The sequence below is a fragment of the Oryctolagus cuniculus genome, chromosome 9 (genome assembly GCF_964237555.1).
Source record: "Oryctolagus cuniculus chromosome 9, mOryCun1.1, whole genome shotgun sequence".
Classification (NCBI taxonomy): domain Eukaryota; kingdom Metazoa; phylum Chordata; class Mammalia; order Lagomorpha; family Leporidae; genus Oryctolagus; species Oryctolagus cuniculus.
Window position 1 is genome coordinate 118,809,975 of NC_091440.1, and position 18,935 is coordinate 118,828,909.

The 18,935-nt window shown below is 43.9% G+C and overlaps 1 protein-coding gene across 1 annotated transcript in view; it reads right to left on the reverse strand.

The window, feature by feature from the left end:
• Positions 1-1,162: 1,162 nt before the first annotated feature.
• GYS2 (glycogen synthase 2) overlaps positions 1,163-18,935 on the reverse strand; it is a 62,350-nt gene continuing 44,577 nt past the window's right edge. Inside the window, exons 12-16 of the mRNA XM_002712722.5 lie at positions 12,942-13,068; positions 8,245-8,340; positions 6,790-6,953; positions 4,604-4,684; positions 1,163-2,146 (exon numbers count right to left, since the gene is read on the reverse strand). Coding sequence (XP_002712768.2) covers positions 1,919-2,146; positions 4,604-4,684; positions 6,790-6,953; positions 8,245-8,340; positions 12,942-13,068 — 696 coding nt within the window. The 3' untranslated portion in view covers positions 1,163-1,918. The remainder of the gene's footprint in view (positions 2,147-4,603; positions 4,685-6,789; positions 6,954-8,244; positions 8,341-12,941; positions 13,069-18,935) is intronic.

Below are 18,935 nucleotides of genomic sequence, written 5' to 3' on the forward strand. Positions count from 1 at the left end.
ACCTGCTGTCTTCCAGGTGCATCAGCAGGAAGCTGGAAGGCAGAGTGTAGCCAGATGTCAAACACAAACACTCAGAAATGGGATGTGGGTGTCCAAAGTCAAACCCAAACACTCAGAAATGGGATGTGGGTGTCCAAAGTCAGACCCAAACACTCGGAAATGGGATGTGGGCGTCCAAAGCAGCTTAACTGCTGCACCAAATGCCCACTTATTATTTTTTGCCATTTAAATATAGTTATATTTAAAATGTAAATCTACTTAATTATATAGCCATCATTCAACTATGTCAGTAAGCACATCACAGAAGGTAGAGATATTATCATTATAATTAAGTACATGCTGTTGTTTTTTTTTTTTTTTTTTTTTTTGACAGGCAGAGTGGACAGTGAGAGAGAGAGACAGAGAGAGAAAGGTCTTCCTTTTGCCATTGGTTCACCCTCCAATGGCCGCCGCTGCAGCCCGCGCACCGCACTGATCCGATGGCAGGAGCCAGGATCCAGGTGCTTTTCCTGGTCTCCCATGGGGTGCAGGGCCCAAGCACCTGGGCCATCCTCCACTGCACTCCCTGGCCATAGCAGAGAGCTGGCCTGGAAGAGGGGCAACCGGGACAGAATCCGGCACCCCGACCGGGACTAGAACCGGGTGTGCCGGCGCCGCAAGGTGGAGGATTAGCCTATTGAGCTACGGCACCGGCCAATGTTTTTTTATCTTTTGCTAACTATTTTTTTAAAGTTTCATTAAACACCTTCATTAAACACTATTAATTGACAGGTTCTTTACATGATATTTTAATGCCAAACAATTTTTTAAAAAAACTATCAATAAAAAGTTAACCTTTAAAATTGCCATATTTATATGAGTCTAATAATTTATCATCTATGGGCCGGCGCCGCGGCTCACTAGGCTAATCCTCCGCCTAGCGGCGCCGGCACACCCGGTTCTAGTCCCGGTTGCCGCTCTTCCAGGCCAGCTCTCTGCTGTGGCCAGGGAGTGCAGTGGAGGATGGCCCGGGTGCTTGGGCCCTGCACCCCATGGGAGACCAGGAGAAGCACCTGGCTCCTGGCTCCTGCCATCGGATCAGCGCGGTGCGCCGGCCGCAGCACGCTGGCCGCGGCGGCCATTGGAGGGTGAACCAACGGCAAAGGAAGACCTTTCTCTCTGTCTCTCTCACTGTCCACTCTGCCTGTCAAAAAAAAAAATTTATCATCTATGGAAGATTAATCAATTTTTCACATTAATGAATTTTTTATCTATTGTTTAAATAGAAAATCATTGCAGTAGATGATATAGTACAGATGATAACATCTTTCTTTCATTATTTGAACATGAATTCTAGACTGCAGAAGTGATATTATAAATATGAATTAATATGCATTAAAATCCACAACTAGAATAAGTATTTTCTTAGGGATTTTGGTTCTCTACAATGCTAGATAAAAAATCATGACTTTGATAATGTGAGAATGAGGTCAGCAGACTTATTTATTTAATATATGTAAGTAGAACAGATTCAAAGTCAAAATCAGGATTCTTTAGGGGGAGAGGGGAGACTTGTTTGGTAAGGTATAGAAACTAAATCCTAGGCAAAGGAGTATGGTGGTGATAATTTTAAAATAAACACCAATAAGAAAACAATTTTACTGCTTAAATTAGTCATCTACAAAATACTTACTTAGGTCTAACCACTTTAACACCCTTCCTTCATTCCTAAATATACTGGGAACACAATAGGTGGAAAAATAATTTGGTTCTTATTCTAAATAGTAAAATGGCCATTTGCTGAATCTCCTCCACTTTTTAGCCAGAGAAGAAATTCCGTGGTACTAGAAGGAAATTAAAGCCCTGGCATATCCATTTTCTTCAGTAATCATCCCTTCTGTGTTCTTAGGAAACCAGTTCTGCCTAGCAGGTGTGGAGCTCAGTTCTTGTATTCACCGTGCAGCTTTTTCTTCCCATGAGGAACCTGCCTCAGAGACAATGGTGACTTGATATTCAGCCGGTCCCTTTCTGCCTCCTCTTCTTCGTTGTATCTCTCATCCTCATCCTCATCCTCATCTTCCACATCACTGCTCTGAGGACTGGAGGCCTGAGACCCCAAAGGAGAAGGTGGCACCGAGGAAGGCCTGGGGTACATAAACCCCTCCGTCTGCCAAAGACAAAAATACCACACAAGATGAGATGCACTTTCTTGGTGTTCAGTGATGTCAACACTTCACATGCACATGCAACAGAGACATTGTGAGATATCCTTTGTGGTCTGTCGGGTGCCGTTAAACTTTCATTCATTTTGATTCTGGTACCACCAAGCTCAAGAGAGATCATTGCATACACAGCTATCCTTTTTGTAAGCATTGAATTATGCCAGATGCTGTGTACATTTTACTTCATTGAATCATCTAACATTACAATGCACTTGTTCTTCCAATTCACAGAAGACTGAAGATTAGAGAGGCCAAATGGCCAAATGACTTGTCCAGGGCCATAGATCATTTGTCAAGGTCATACGTGGTAGAACAAAGATTTCTACCAGAGCTTTAATTCCAACTACTATGTTACACTGCTGATAGTCTGTGTCATCCTCCAGATTTGCTTAACAAAGTTGCAGGACACATGCAACCCAGACATGCCATGGGTAGCCACTCCCAGCAGGTATCCTAGAAGCTAGGACACTTATCTGACCCTGAAATTCCATTAATTACTGTCCTTGCAGTTACTGAGCAAATATTACTAGGCTTTAATAAAATTGTACTTCTACCTAAGATTTGCTTAGATAACTCATTTGATTAATGGACTGAACACCAACTACGTAACACAATGCCACCAAAGAAGTAACTTGAAAACCATGATCCCTGCCTTTGAGGAATGCATAGGTTTGAATGTGGAGACAAATGCATCAAAGTGTTACAGCACAAGTAGCTCTCTATTTCACCTTTTTATACATCATTTAGGTACAGTCATTTCAAGTTTTCGGTACCTGATTTGAAAGCAATATAAGAAAAAGCAATGACACCAAGTTCTGCATTTAGGACCTGGTTCAGAGTAGGTGTTCAATACTTAGTTGAATCAGTAGAAAAATGGATGAATACAGGTGAATTATCCTGAAGTGGAGTGACTGCCTCTAAATAAACTGAGAAGCCAACCCTGAATGCTAGAATTATCAACATAGGAGTTGCAATTTCTAGGTGGAGAGATTAAGAAAATACTTCTACTTTCTCTATGGGCAAAGTTCACCTGGGGATAACTTCCTAGATGTTTTTCCCCAGACACCTGATATAGATTGAATGCAAATTGTAGTATCTGGAAAAACTGTTTATGGTAGAAGTGACTTCTGATTGGTAAACTACATCTCAACTTGAAGGGTCTATCAATATTTGATTTTGGTAACCACAACTTTTGGAAACCTGTGAATGTGATTACTCTTGTATTTGAGTGCATACTTCACAAGGACTATGGAAGCTTGCTTGTCAAGATTTACATGAGATATTGGCCTTTGCAGGGGCATACTTGAAATATGTAGGTAGTACACACTGAAAGCTCACATCAGCATCCTAAGCTAAGCGAGGATGAATCTCAAATCCAGTGTTTTGAGTCTTTCCATCTTGGGCCTGAGTTGCCACCTGATGGAAAGGAGGCCAAAGAAGTGCAGCTTCTGGACTGCAGTGTAGACTACTGCAAGGACCAGTCTCACTAAAGACAATCACCTGTGCCACAGTGCCCTGCACTGCATTTCCTGTCTGTTGACACATGTGGCTATGGTGATCTCATGAACCTAAAAGTCCACTTAGCCTTTACAAGAAGCTCCCTGGTGGGTGCTGCTGAAGGGAACCTAAATGCTCATCTGGTCCAAAGCACCCTGAGGAACTTGAATTAACTCTGTATGTACTCTCTCCAGGTGCTCAGCCTATTTTTATTCCTGGGCAATAAATTCATCTCCTATTAAAGCAGCCCAGTTTGTTTAGTTAACAACTCCCAAAAGAATGGAGGTCTAACAGAGGCAATTTAAGCATTGAGGCGTCAAGTTTTAATATGCGGCTCAATAGGCTAATCCTCTGCCTGCAGCGCCGGCACACCGGGTTCTGTCCCGGTTGCCCCTCTTCCAGTCCAGCTCTCTGCTGTGGCCCGGGAAGGCAGTGGAGGATGGCCCAAGTGCTTGGGCCCTGCACCTGCATGGAAGACCAGGAGAAGCTCTTAGCTCCTGGCTTTGGATCAGCATGGTGTGCCAGCTGCAGCGTGCTGGCCACAGTGGCCATTGGAGGGTGAACCAACGGTAAAGGAAGACCTTTCTCCCTGTCTCTCTCTCTCGCTCACTGTCCACTCTGCCTGTCAAAATAAATAAATAAATAAATAAATAAATAAATAAATAAGAAAGTACATCAACAAGAACATGAATTAGCTACTCCTCCTGTACACAAGGCAAATTCTGAATTGAGAGCTTTGAGATACTCAGATTTGCAAGTTTCTCTATTCTTTGCTCTGGTTCAAGACTATAAAAAAGTAGAAGAACCTGTGTACTTGGCTACTTCCCAACTAAAACATATAGTTAGAAGTTACCATAAATAAAAACTTTAGCTTTCAAAACATGGACAATACATTAAATACTCACCGTTGGTGGTGATGTGGGTTGCATGTGGAATTTATCTGGAAAAGCTCTGCTTAATGTCAAGTGCCGGGCATGCTGGTAATACTATGGAAAGAAAGCCAATTCACAAGTTAAACAACAGAAGAGTTGGATACCTCAGTAACCATGCTGTCAAGCCCTATTATGCTAGCTCTGAAATATATGGGTCTTCTTAATGTTTATTATTTACTTTCATTTTATTTGACAGAGAGAAAAACAGAGAAACAGAAATAGAGAAAGTTCTTCCATCTGCTGGTTCTTTCTCCCAAATTTCTACAACAGCTAGAGGTGGGTCAAGCGGAAGCCAGAAGCCTGGGACTCAGTTTAGGTCTTGCACGTGGCTGGCAGGGACCCAAATACTTGAACCATCACTGCTGTCTCTCAGGATGTGCATGAACAGGAAACTAGAAGCACAGCCTGGACTCGAACCCCGGCACTGCAGTATGTGATGCTGACATCCCAAGCAGCTTCTTAACCACTGTGTCAAATGCCTGCCTCTGATATACATGTTTTTAAAGTGGCAGAATCTTTTCACCCTCAGGAATGAGAGAGACAGGAAATAAATGACAGTATTCAATTTAATCATTTTTCGGTGCATAGGCCAAGAAATACCACAAAAAAGTTGGGGAAAACATCGATACTGGATATTCTGAGCCCTACATTGAGCACCAAGGTGACTAAAAACATGGGTTTCGTTCCAGAGAGAAGCAGAACGGCATGGAAAAAGACGAGGCCTCAATGGACAGAGGACATGAAAATCCTGCCTCAGAATTTAGGAGAGAGCCTTATCTTTCTGTTTTCACTATAAAGGTGGAGACAGGAAAATTAGCCACCCAGGATGCAATGGGCATTGGCCTGAATGTGCGTAGACAGATGCTGAGCGAGTCACGGCATGCATCAGTTGGCCTGGAGAGTCAGCAGCACACAAGCAGATACATCATGAGATGCCAATTTGTTAATTATTCAGTCATCCAATGCTAAGCCAGGTGAACACCTGGGTGTTTGTAAACCTATCACGTGATTGGACGGAGGTATTTCCTGCACGTATCATTTTGTAATCAAATTAGAAGACCTTTAAAAAGTTTGTGGAAAATGCAAATTCTGAACAAAACTATGTGAGAATTTCAAAAATACTTGTCCCAAAATAAAGATTTATTTTTCATTTTTATTTTCTGTGAAATGTTTGCAGTATCTGCTCCCTGTTGTAGTGGAGGAGGGTAGCCACATTATCTCTTCGATGAAACACAGCGGGGACTTTCCTCCTGACACTTTCCTCATCTTCATGGAATGGTTCTGCATACAAACTACGCTCTGATAATAGACTGACTAGCTGTATCCTGAAGGATGTGCTATTAAGGACGCAAACTCGATGTGAAGGTTTGGAGTTCAGACTTCAAGAACTCATATTAAGGTTAAAAAGTATGTGAAACTTTCATTGAAATTTTAACAATTATATTAAACTGGCTTTATGAATTATGACTAGAATCAATGCTTTCATTGTCCAATGGAATTTTCTAAAGATGTAATTTATTTGCTTGGCAGACAGAGTTACAGGGAGAGAGAGAGAGAGAGAGAGAGAGAGAGAGAGAGAATCTTCCATCCACTGATTCACTCCCCAGATGGCTGCAATGGCTAGGGCTGGGCCAAGCCAAAGTTAGGAGCCTGAAACTTCATCTGGGTTCCCACAGATGGGAGACAGGAGCTCAGGTACTTGGGCCATCTTCTATTGCTGTCCCAGGTATGTTAGCAGGAACAGTCATTCAAACAGGCACTCATATGGGATCCTAGCATTGTAGGTAGCAGCTTAACCCACCTCCTTAACAACACCAGCCTTCTAATGCAATTTTTAAAATTTATTTCTTAGAGAGGGAGAAAGAATTCCAATTTGTTAATTCACTACCCAAATATCTGCAATGGCTGGGAGCCAGAGCCGAGAGTCTTGAAGTCAATGTGCATCTCACACATGGGCTGCAGGAACCTAACCGTTTAAGCCATGGCCACTGCCATCCAGGGTCTGCATCAGCAGGAAGCTGGAGTCAGCAGCCAGAGCCAGGTATCGAACCCAGGCATTCAGATGTAGTGCCCAGGTATCTCAACCTCTAAGCCAAAGTCCGCCCCCCAGTGGAATTTTTACAGTGGTGACCCTCAGTGTTTATAAAAATCCTGCTTACTCTGCCTAAGTATCTCCAGTCCAGAAGATCTGACAGCCTCTCTGTTCGGTTCCTCTGGATAATTCTCTGGCGGCGTGACTGTTTGCAAAATCCATAGAGAAACTGAGTCAGCTGATTGCACGAGTCATCTGGAGAACGGAACCGCCTGTCCACGATGTATATACCTGATGAGCACAAACCAAAGCACAGGTAAAAGTCAGGTTGGCCTTAAACCCCTCTTCCCCATCTTGATTCTATCTTTGAATCAAAGACCAACTGTATCAACCACTCCTTGACTCTGCCCTTGCCGCCACTTGATCGCTTCCCTCCTAAGACTGATCTCTTCCTAATGGTTTGCAACTGTTACCAACACAGAGCCAACAAAGGGGATCTTCCTGCAAAGAACTCTGACAGTCTAGGGATGTGTGGAATCAACTGTATTCCAGAATTCGCAGGGTAGAACCTGGGTGCCAGTTTTTCTAGGCTCCCTGATGTTCCCAGGATGTAACCAGGGCTGAGATCCACTGCTCTGGTCTGGGTAAAGAGAACAGCTCCTATACAGCTGTCGAAGACCCATGGGATTGGCAAGGTGTGGGCATCCATCCCATTCTAACTTCCCTATCGGACAACACAACTGATAGAAGATAGATAGATAGATAGATAGATAGATACATACATACATAGATATGTAGATATATAGATACGTAGATACATAATAGAGACAGATAGATGGACTGATTGATAGATTTATGGTGATGAGTAAATTCCCAGGCCACAATTTAAGTGTGTCATGCTGATTGGACAATGACCTTTAAAATAATAATCATAGGCTGCAGTGCTGGCATCCCATATGGGTATCAGTTTGAGTCCCAGCTGCTCCACTTCCTATCCAGCTCCCTGCTAATGTGCCTGGGAAAGTAGCAGAGGATGGCTCAAGTCCTTGGCCCCCTGCACCCATGTGGGAGACCCAGAAGAAGCTTCTGGCTCCTGGCTTCAGCCTGGCCAGCTCAGCCCTGGCGGTTGCAGCCATCTGGGGAGTGAACCTGCAGATGGAAGGTCTTCCCTTCTCTCTCTGCCTCTGACTCACTCTGTAACTCTTTCAAGTAAATAAAATAAATCTTTAAAAAATATAATCATATGTGTTGTTCAGCCTAGTGACCAAGATAAGTACCCTAAGATGCTGTTTTTTATCACTTTTTTATCACTTCTAGGAAACAGAGTTTAGAAAAGGAAAGAATATGATCGGCAAGTGTTGCCCAGGTTTCTCACTTCTTTTGCAGCTTGTTTTTAGGGCAATATGTTGAATATCAAAAGTATTCTGATCTGTGAACCACATAATCAAATCTACGTTTAATTAAACAACAAGTATAAACATGAATTTAATGATCGGGATAGCTTTGCAGGGAGGTTCTTCAAAGCCCTTGCTTGGTTAGGGGGGCACGTCTCCTGGGTAAGGATCGTGACGAAAAGCCTCACCATAAGCAGTCGGGTCAGCCACGTGCTCCTGCATGAAGCAGCCAAAGCCGGAGAGGTTTGTGGTCACACTGGGGATGCCCATCACGGTGCACTCGGCTGCCGGAGGAAACAAAGACTTGGCTTCAGACCGACGCCCATAACCTCATGCGTATGCAGCAGAGAACAATGTCCTTGTCGTCCCACTCACAGCAGTGTCCACTTTGTGCCACCTGTGGTACCATATCTGTGCTTAGCTCCTTTAATCTTCCCACAAGCCTGAGACATGGGGCGATCACCATCCCAGTCTCAACAGCAAACAAACTGAAGCACAGCAAAGTCAAACAATCTGGCCAACCTCACAAAGCCAGAGGATGTGACAGAACTACAATCTGAAGCCAGGGCCCAGCTCCAAACCACCCCACACTACTGCCTGTCTAACCCAAACTGTGGTTAGACATGGTTTTTGCTCCATTCTAACCTTGTATCTCTAAGCACCTGGCAAGATTGTGGGAACGGCTGGATGTGACTTCAACATGACTGAGTCTCTGCTCATAGAAATTTCACTTGGCACAAATCCCTGCTACTTTCTTGGGAGTTCAGAGAACTGATGATGTCCCAGGCCTCCTTCATCTTTTGGTTAAAACCTGATGTTCTTGGGGCCAAGATTTCGCACAATGCTTAAGATGCCAGTCTGGGGGGTGGGGAGCACAGCACTGTGGCATAGCAGGTAAAGCCACTACCTGCAGTGCCAGCATCCCACATGGGCGCTGGTTTGAGTCCCGGCTGCTCCACTTCCTATCCAGCTCTCTGCTATGGCCTGGGAAAGCAGTGAAAGATGTCCCAAGTCTTTGGGCCCCTGCACCCACGTGGGAGACCCAGAAGAAGCTCCTGGCTCCTGGCTTTGGATTGGTGCAGCTCTGGTGGTTGTGGCCAATTGGAGAGTGAACCAGCGGGTGAAAGACCTCTCTTTCTCTCTCTCTGCCTTTCCTCCCTCTGTGTAACTCTGACTTTCAAATAAATAAATAAATCTTTAAAAAAATAAGATGCCAGTGGGGAAGCCTATATCCTTTATCCTATATCCTGAGTTTGAATCACAGCCGTGCTCCCAGTTCCAACTTTCTGTTGGTGCATTTGTTGAGAGGAAGCAGGTGAAGACTTGGGTTCCTGTCACTCATGTAGGAGACTCAGACTGAGTACCTGGCTCCTGGCCTTGGCCTGGCCCAGCCCAGCTGTTGCAGACATTTGGGGCACTAACCAGTACATCGAAGACCTCTCTGTGTCTGTCTGCCTTTCAGAATGAAAAAAAAAATTGTTCTCAGGACACTTGCATTTTTAATGAGGAATTCACATTTCATTATGGAATGACTCTTGGTTGGTAAAAGGAAGCTACCATTACTCCGTGAAGTGATACAATTTAGACAGCGGCCTTACCTCCTGCTCTACAAGCATTTCCTCATGGCTTTAGTTCTATAGCTTGAGAACAGTGCTTCTCTGAGTTTTTGGAGGTGGGAGATGGGAGGAATCTGGGATGGGGATTATCAACTCTTTTGAGAATATTATGAAAATTCTAGGATTTATTTCTGGAAAAATTGTCTTACACACTCATATGTATGCACACACAGAATTTTGCCCACAATTCCAGGGAGGCTCACAGATCCTTATTTTTAAATTAAATATGCATACACTATCAGTACACAAGGTAGTAAAAGGCCAGGTCCCCATGTTAGCTCAGTACGTGTTCATTGAACGAATTTAATGAAATAACTGCTTGCTCTCCTAGTCATTAACTTTCCTCAAAACTCAGAACAAGCTTTAAGGAATGCTTTCCAGGGTGAGTTAGACCTAGTATCACATATAGAAAGATGATTTTTATAGTGAAGAGCTAGCTGATATGCCAATGCTAAATTTATACCACTAGAAATCTCGTTCTTTCTGTAACTATGGTTTAAGTGAGGAGCAACCAATTCCCTTTGGTTAATTTCAAACATCAAATGACTCATTTATTAATTATCTTTGACTAAAAACTTTTAACTACTTTATTTGAAAAGCCAAAAGAGAAAGAGAGATGAGAGACAAAGAAAGATTGAGATCTTCTCTCTACAGTTTCATTTCCCCAAATGCCCACAACAGACAGGGCTGAGCCAGGCCAGTGCCAGGATCTGGGGACTAAATACAGGTCTCTCACCTAAGCCATCACTTCCTACCTACCAGGGTGCTTATTGGCAGGAAGTTATAAGAAGAAACAGAATTTAGGCCGGCGCCGTGGCTCAATAGGCTAATCCTCCACCTTGCGGCGCCAGCACACTGGGTTCTAGTCCTGGTCGGGGCGCCAGATTCTGTCCCGGTTGCCCCTCTTCCAGGTCAGCTCTCTGCTGTGGCCCAGGAGGGCAGTGGAGGATGGCCCAAGTGCTTGGGCCCTGCACCCCATGGGAGACCAGGAGAAGCACCTGGCTCCTGCCTTTGGATCAGCACGGTGCGCCGGCCGCAGCGCGCCAGCCGCAGTGGCCATTGGAGGGTGAACCAACGGCAAAGGAATACCTTTCTCTCTGTCTCTCTCTCTCACTGTCCACTCTGCCTGTCAAAAAAAAAAAAAAAAAAAAAAAGAGAGAAGAAGAAGAAGAAAGAGAATTTAGACTCTAACCTAGGCACTACGATGTGGCATATGGTATCGCTAGTGTTGGCTTAACAAGTGTGCAAGGGCCTGCTTCTCTATCTCTTGTACCATTTTCTCAGGTCTTTATATTAGAACATTCTATCTATATCTCCCTATCATTTTAGGTTATTAAGATTAACTGTCTATAGAAGGCTGTTTTGGTGGGAAGTCAGCTTAGTTACAGGACTAGTCTTTTCCCAGCGGCTTCCCTCATTCCATCACTCATGCACTCATGATTTCTGCTGCCCTGTATGTGACCCTTCCAATATTAAACTGCAATATTTATTAGAAATAACAGAAACAAGGGTCAATAACAGAGTGTTAATTTCAGCAGTGAAATGTGTCTTTTCCTTATCTCACAAGATACTGCATCATAAACAATTTAAGATATTTGTGTGTACATTTTATAAAAAGGCACCATTTTCATACAAGTGGTACTGATGTCAGTAGCAAGTTCTAGAACTGCCAGGAGAGCTGGGTAGGGGAGTTAGAAACGTTTTCCATGTCATGGTCTGAGTAGTGACTGAGAGCAAATTATTCTTGAAAGACTCTAGAATAAGACTCAGACCTTCGGACGGTCATAGTATTGCTCCTGTTGAAAAGGATCCTACGGGATCCCATTTTTATAGAATTTTAAGTTCTATTTTTAAAATATAGGACCATAACACAAATGTTTAGAAAGTTTCTCCTCTCTAATTCAGCCTACTATTTTTCTTTACCACCTTGACCTCTGTTGTCCCTCACATGAGCTTTAAATAAGTGATGACAAGGATGGCAAGGTGGCTTAGCAGGTAAAGCGTCCACCTGCAGTGTCAGCATCCCATATAGGCACCAGTTCCAGTCCTGGCTGCTCCACCTCCTATCCAACTCTAGCTATGGCCTGGGAAATTAGTGGAAGATGGCCCACGTCCTTGGGTCCCTGTGCCTGCATGGGAGACCTAGAGGAGGCTCCTGGCTCCTGGCTCCTGGCTTCAGGTCAGAGCAGCTCTGGCCATTGCAGCCATTTGGGGAGTGAACCAGTGGATGGAGGGCCTCTCTCTTTGCCTCTGCCTCTCTATAACTCTGCCTTTCAAATAAGAAATAAATCTTTAAAAAAATCAGTGATGACTTTCAGAGGCAGAATGCAAAATTTCCTCTCTTATTTGTAAGTAAAATATTTTCTGTGCCTTCTCTTTAAAAAAATTATACAAAGAACTGTACCTAAATCAGATACATACTCTCTGCTTACCAATAGAGATGGAAATGTCATTATTGTATTCTGTTACATTGACATGTGTTTAAAGTATCTATTTCACTCTGAAGTTGGCATTTTGGTAGGAAAAAGAATCAAATCCTCTTGATGGACATGGCAACAATGCTAGTAGAGACAAGGTAAGAAAAAGAAATTGTGCATCTGAGAATCCACATCTTTAAAATGGAGTGGGGAGAGGACGGAAGAAGGGAAGAGCTAATTTGATATCATAGCCAGCATTGTGACTTGGTTGGTTAAGCCACTGCTGGCAACCCTGATCAGAGTACCAGTTCAAGTCCCAGCTGCTCCACTTTCAATCCAGCATTCCTGTTAATTCCCCTGGGAAGGAAATGGGAGGTGATGCAAGTATTGGGTCCCAGACACCCATAGGGGAGGTCAGAATAGAGTTCCTGTCTTCTGGCTTTGGCCTGGCCCAGAACTGGTTGTTGTAGTCATTTGTGGAGTGAACCAGTGGGTACAAGATTTCTCCCCTCCATCTCTGTCACTCTGCCTTTCCAATAAATAAATCTTTAAATCACAGGTCATTTTTACAAACATTCTTTCTTTTTGGAATGTGAGGCAATAACTCAACGATGAGTGTCCCCAGCTGCACCAGGGTATACTTTCACAATTCTGTGACCTGATTCTTAGGTCAGGATCTACAAAGCAGAAAGCAGATCCCTGAGACAGATGCAACCAAAATCATCTTCCAAACAAACTAAAAATCAAGACCTCAGTGGGAATTATTTACCAACTTTGAATATTATATTCATGTACTTAAAATAATACACTAACAAGATAAAAAGTATTGTGTAACTTGTACATGTCACCTACCTGGGGTATAACCCCAGGGTTCATAGTAAGATGGAAATACTCCAAGATGACAACCTCGCACGAACTCTTCATAATCCATGGGTAATAAGGGGCTGGTGGAAGATAGAAACTCTGGGTGTAAGATCACCTGAAATAACAAAAAGGAAAATTCTAATGAGAAAAAGAAAAAAGCAAAGCCAAAAAATGTCTACAACTTGGTTATTTAGAAATTATTTATGTAGCTGGTGTAGCACCACCTGAGGTGCTGGCATCCCATATGGGTGCCGGTTCAAGTCCCAGCTGCTACTCTTTTTTTTTTTTTTTTTTAACAGGCAGAGTGGACAGTGAGAGAGAGAGACAGAGAGAAAGGTCTTCCTTTGCCGTTGGTTCACCCTCCAACGGCCGCCGTGCTGTAGCCAGTGCACCGCGCTGATCCAAAGGCAGGAGCCAGGTGCTTCTCCTGGTCTCCCGTGGGGTGTAGGGCCCAAGTACTTGGGCCATCCTCCACTGCACTCCTGGGCCACAGCAGAGAGCTGACCTGGAAGAGGGGCAACCAGGACAGAATCTGGCATCCCGACTGGGACTAGAACCCGGCGTACCAGCGCTGCAGGCGGAGGATTAGCCTAGTGAGCCGCAGCACCGGCCATCAGCTGCTACTTTTCTAATCCAGCTCTCCACTATGGCCTGGGAAAGCAGTAGAAGATGGCCCAATTCCTTGGGCCCCTGCAGCTTTGTGGGAGACCAGGAAGAAGCTCCTGTCTCCTGGCTTCAGATCAGCCCAGCTCTGGCAGTTGCAGCCATCTGGGGAGTGAACCAGCAGATGGAAGACCTCTCTCTCTGTCTCTCTCCCTGTGTCTGTAACTCTATCTCACAAATAAATAAAATCTTTTAGAAAATTATTTATGTTCTTGATAGTTTGATAGAGAGAGAGAGAGAAAGGGAGAAAGGGAGAGAGAGATAAAGGGAGAAAGGGAGAGAGAGAGGGAGAGAGAGGGAGGGAGAGAGAGAGAGGGAGAGGGAGAGGGAGAGGGGGAGGGGGAGAGGGAGAGGGAGGGAGGGAGGGAGGGAGGGAGGGAGAGAGAGAGAGAGACTGACTCTCATTCCCTGTTCACTCCCCAAATGCCTGCAGCAGCCAGGACTCTGCTGAGGCTGAAGCCAGGAGTCAAGAACTTGAACTCAATCCAAGTCTCCCAAGTGGGTGACAGCAACTCAATTATCCAAGCTGGAGGGAGAGGCAGGAGCTGAGAATTGAAATCAAGGTACACAGAAGTGGGACACAAACATCTCAACTAACAATGTAACCACTAGGTCAAATGTCTACCCCACTTTAACTATTTTAATGTTATGTTCCATTCAGAGAGAGAGAGAGAGAGAGAGAGAGAGAGAGAGAGAGAGAAGCCTGGGTGCTGGGTGGTGTTTTCTCCTCTGTTCTGCAGTCCTAACTTTTGCTCAGGTCCCAGATCTCAGACTTGAGGTTGGAGGGTTGTCTGGCTCAGCTTTGCTCCTTTGCTTTCATACTAAACACCATTTCCTGCCTAGCCTTGATCTATATATAATAAAGGATATATTCGGTTCCCTAAGTGAAGACTCCTGTCGTATCTGTCAATTTTTCCCTACTCAACCAGGACAGAAATTTCACTGCACTCTGGCTCTGACACCAGCTTCCGGCTTCCCCCTCTGAGAGGACCTTTCTCGCCCTGCTTGGGCTCTGAAGTGATTCTCTTCACTTCTGTGCACCCGCCCCAGTCTCCTGCAATTACCACCTGCTGTGGCTTCAGCTAACAGCTTTACAAGAGTTGCTCTAGAAGGAAAGCCAAAGACAAAGAAGGAAAGGACAAAAACTTTTTTTAAGAAGCATACTACATTTTTCCTTTCTGGAGTAAGCAAGCATTCTTCAAAAGAGATTACTTTGAAGAAAAACACAACTTTGGATATGTTACAATGATCATAACAACATTTGCATAGCTTTGCATATACTATAAATAATTTTCACATATGTTAACTCATTGAATTATAGCAACATTGTGTGATGTGTAGAATAGACACTCTTATTATCTTGATTTTAGACATAAAGAAATTAAGACATAAAAAGCCATGGAATTATTAATGCTACATTTATTTTATCACTTTACAATTGCATCATCTTCCAAGGATTAAAGTAAAAGATAATCTGAAAACTTCGTTTTGACGGAATGGGGATGTTATAGGCATTAATTATATCTCAGTAGTTCCACAAATAGAAGATCAGTTAAATTTAAAAAGAAAAAAAAATGGAAAAATGTCCCAAGCCAGACTCTAAAAATAGTTTATTCAATCACAAGAATCACAAAGCAGCAAAGTGGAAGTAGGTAAAATATTTTCCTCCACTGAGCATGATTTGCATTCCTTTTCTGTAAAGGGCACTGCACACCAGAGAAAGAGACATTGAGAGAAACTGTATCTGAGCAATTGCAAATCAGCAACCTGTTGTCAGAGAACTTAGAAACATCGCGCCTACTTTGGCATTTCCAAAGTTAGGAAATGTTGCATTCTCCAAAACCCATTTTGGAACAGAAAACACCATGGCTCATTCCCTGTGCTCCCAGCCAAACAGAATGGCAGCCCAAAAGCCCAACAGCCCGACTAAAATAAGAAAACAGCTGCTCATCCCTAAAACAGCCAATTGCAGGAACTTGGGGCTGTGGAAATGCTATTAGAGGCCAGGGAAAATTAGCGAGGGAATGAAACATGATCCATGATCCCGTAGGCTCAGCTGACAGCAGGCTCTACATCCACCAGAAAAAAACAAAACAAAACAAAACAAAATGAAAACAAAAATTTGCCCATTTTCCCATTTCTGTTTAATCCCACAAGGGAAGTAAGATCCCAGGAATTTTTTTACTTTCAAAGAGAGGGCAGACCAGCCTGAGACTTGAAACCTGTAGTCTGAACATTTCTCACCATACATGGGGCCAGGGCAGGATAAATGAGTAATACACCAAGTTCAAATTGATTTGCAACATTTGCTGAATCAAATGCTGATATTCATATTCAAAACCTACCACTCCATTGACAAAACTACAATCCACTCTATAGAGTTGTATAAACAGGTGATTCGATAGCTACTCGTATTAGCACAGGCAAATAATTCTGTTAATAAAATAAAATACCTAATTCTGAACTGATGGAAGTTTCCTGCCATGCCTCGAGTGTACATGAAATGTCAGGAATGTGCTGTCCTTTTATTTCTTCTGTGTGTATGCAGTTGCCTTATGACACTAGGAAGTGAATATCTCGCATGAGTTCAACTGTGAAATGTAACTTTAAGGAGATAGATTTCTATCTCCATTCAGCCTAGTGCTTGTATATCCTTGTGCCTTTTCATCCACTTTTCCCTCCGCCTGGCAAACTGCCCTCATGTTATTTGCGTAAGGAACTCCTGCTCATCTGTCAAATCCAGCTAACATGGCCTCTCTTTTATAAAACATCCCATCAGATCCTGCAGGCAGATAACTGCACTTTCTTCTAGTCTCAGAGAACTCTGTTCACACCTTTCTTCTGAAACTCTTTGAGGAGGTAGGTGTCTGGTCTACCAGTTAACGTGCCTCTGTTTCATTTTTTTTTTTTTTTGACAGGCAGAGTGGACAGTGAGAGAGAGAGAGAGACAGAGAGAAAGGTCTTCCTTTTTGCCGTTGGTTCACACTCCAATGGCCACCGAGGCCAGCGCGCTGCGGCCGGCGCACCGGGCTGATCCGATGGCAGGAGCCAGGTGCTTCTCCTGGTCTCCCATGGGGTGCAGGGCCCAAGGACTTGGGCCATCCTCCACTGCACTCCCTGGCCACAGCAGAGAGCTGACCTGGAAGAGGAACAACTGGGACAGAATCCGGCACCCTGACCAGGACTAGAACCCAGTGTGCCAGCGCCGCAAGGCGGAGGATTAGCCTATTGAGCTGCAGCACTGGCCGCCTCTGTTTCTTATCAGAGTGCCTGGATCTGACACCTGGCTCCAGCTTCTGACTCCAGCTTCCTGCTAATGTGTAAGGCAGCAGGTGATGGTCCAGTGATTGGGTTCCTGCCATAATATGAGGGACCTGGATTAGGTTCCCAGCTCAGAGCATCTACTCTCACAAAATCGCTCCCACTTCTCTTTTAAAGGTCCTGATTGTTGTGGGCATTTGGAGAGTGAATCAGCAGATAGGATCTCTCTCTCTCTCTCTCTCTCTCTCTCTCTTTGTGTGTGTGTGTGTGTGTGTGTGTGTGTGTGGTCTGCCTCCCTCTTTCCCTTCTCGCTCTCAAAAAAATTGAAAAAATTTTAAATTAAAAAGGAAAATTATTGATTATTCATCATGCGTCTGATACTGGACTAAGCATTAATAAATGCAATTAGTTTATGCATTTACTATGTGCCGGGGACTATGTTAAATACAACACCTATTCATATTTAATCCTCACACTTTTATGCATAGGGAGCTATTTTGTCACGGTTTTACAGATGAGAAGACTGAGGTATAATCAGATTAAGTGCTTTTACAAATTGGATCAGTAGTAGGGATTTAAAGCCAGACAGTGTCATCGTGGTCTTTAAGGACTTAGCCCACTGCCTTCTTTATAGATGTGGTGCCTTGGAAAGAGAGCTCAGATTCCCTTCACAAGATCCTTGCACAAGGATCTTGATGGACAATCTCAGCTGCTCTCAGCCTGGAACAGGTACAGGGATGAGTGTGAGTGCTGACCCATTTCTCTCTAGTGGTGATCCCATTAATGGGCACCTCTGGCTTGGCAAATTCCCCCATCTATTAATAGGAATCCCTATTGGAACCATCACTCTCAACTGCTTGTAGAATAAGGCACCCATCTGTCTGCCAGCTAAGATGTTTTGGTACATGGAAGGCACACATGAGGAAAGGTTGCTAAATGCAGTGGAAAGCTGTATATAGTAACATTAGTATATTTTTAAAAGATCCACAGTAACCAGTCACACACACACACACACACACACACACACACACACACACAAATGGACATCTTTGTATTAAGGAAGAAACATTATCAAATGATTCTGAACCTGCATTGGCTATAGATTGTGCTGTGAAAAACTATTTTTATTTTTGTGTGCTTCCACGTGCATGTGTGTGTGTGTGTGTGCGTGCACGCATGTGTGCACTGAGCTTTTTTTTTCCTTCAACTGAGAAGCCACTAGGAGTGGTCTTGAACTCCTGCATTTCCCCTTTGTGAGTCATGACAAGTTACTGCTGCTGTATATGTATCTTTTAGTATACTGTTTGTTTTTTGTCAATTATACTTTTTAAGAAAAGTTTTATTTATTTATTTGAAAGGCAGAGTTTGAGAGACAGAGGGAGAGAAAGAGAGATCTTCCATCTACTAGTTTACTCCTCAGATGGCTACTACAGCCAGGGCTTGGCCAGGCTGAAGCCAGGAGCCAGGAGCTTCATCCAGGTCTCTTATGTGGGTGCAGGGCCCCAGGGACTTGGGCCATCTTCCATTGCTTTTCCCAGGCACATTAGCAGGGAGCTGGATCAGGAGTGGAGCAGCCAGGACTTGAACCGGTGCTCATGTGGGATGTCTGCATCTCAGGTGTCAGCTTAACCCATTACGACAGAACTCTGGCCCTGATTCTAGGTTTTTTTTTTTTTTTTTTTATCAAACACATTTGAACTTTCTTTCTAGAAAGAACAGAGAGAGGGGCCAGCATTGTGCTGTAGCAGATAAGGATGCCTCCTGCAACACCAGTATCCCATGGGCACTGGTTCAAGTCCTGGCTGCTCTGCTTCCAATTCAGTTCCCTGATGATGGGCCTGGGAAAGCAGTGGAGGATGGCCCAGGTGCGTGAGCCACTGCACCCACATGGGAAACCAGGAGGAGGCTCCTGGCTCCCGGCTTCAGCCAGGCCCAGCCTTGGCCATTGCAACCATTTGGGGAGTGAACCAATGAATGGAGGACCTCTCTGTGTCTCTCTTTCTCTCTCTGTAACTCTGCCTTTCAAACAAATAAAACGTAAATCTAAAATAATAAAAA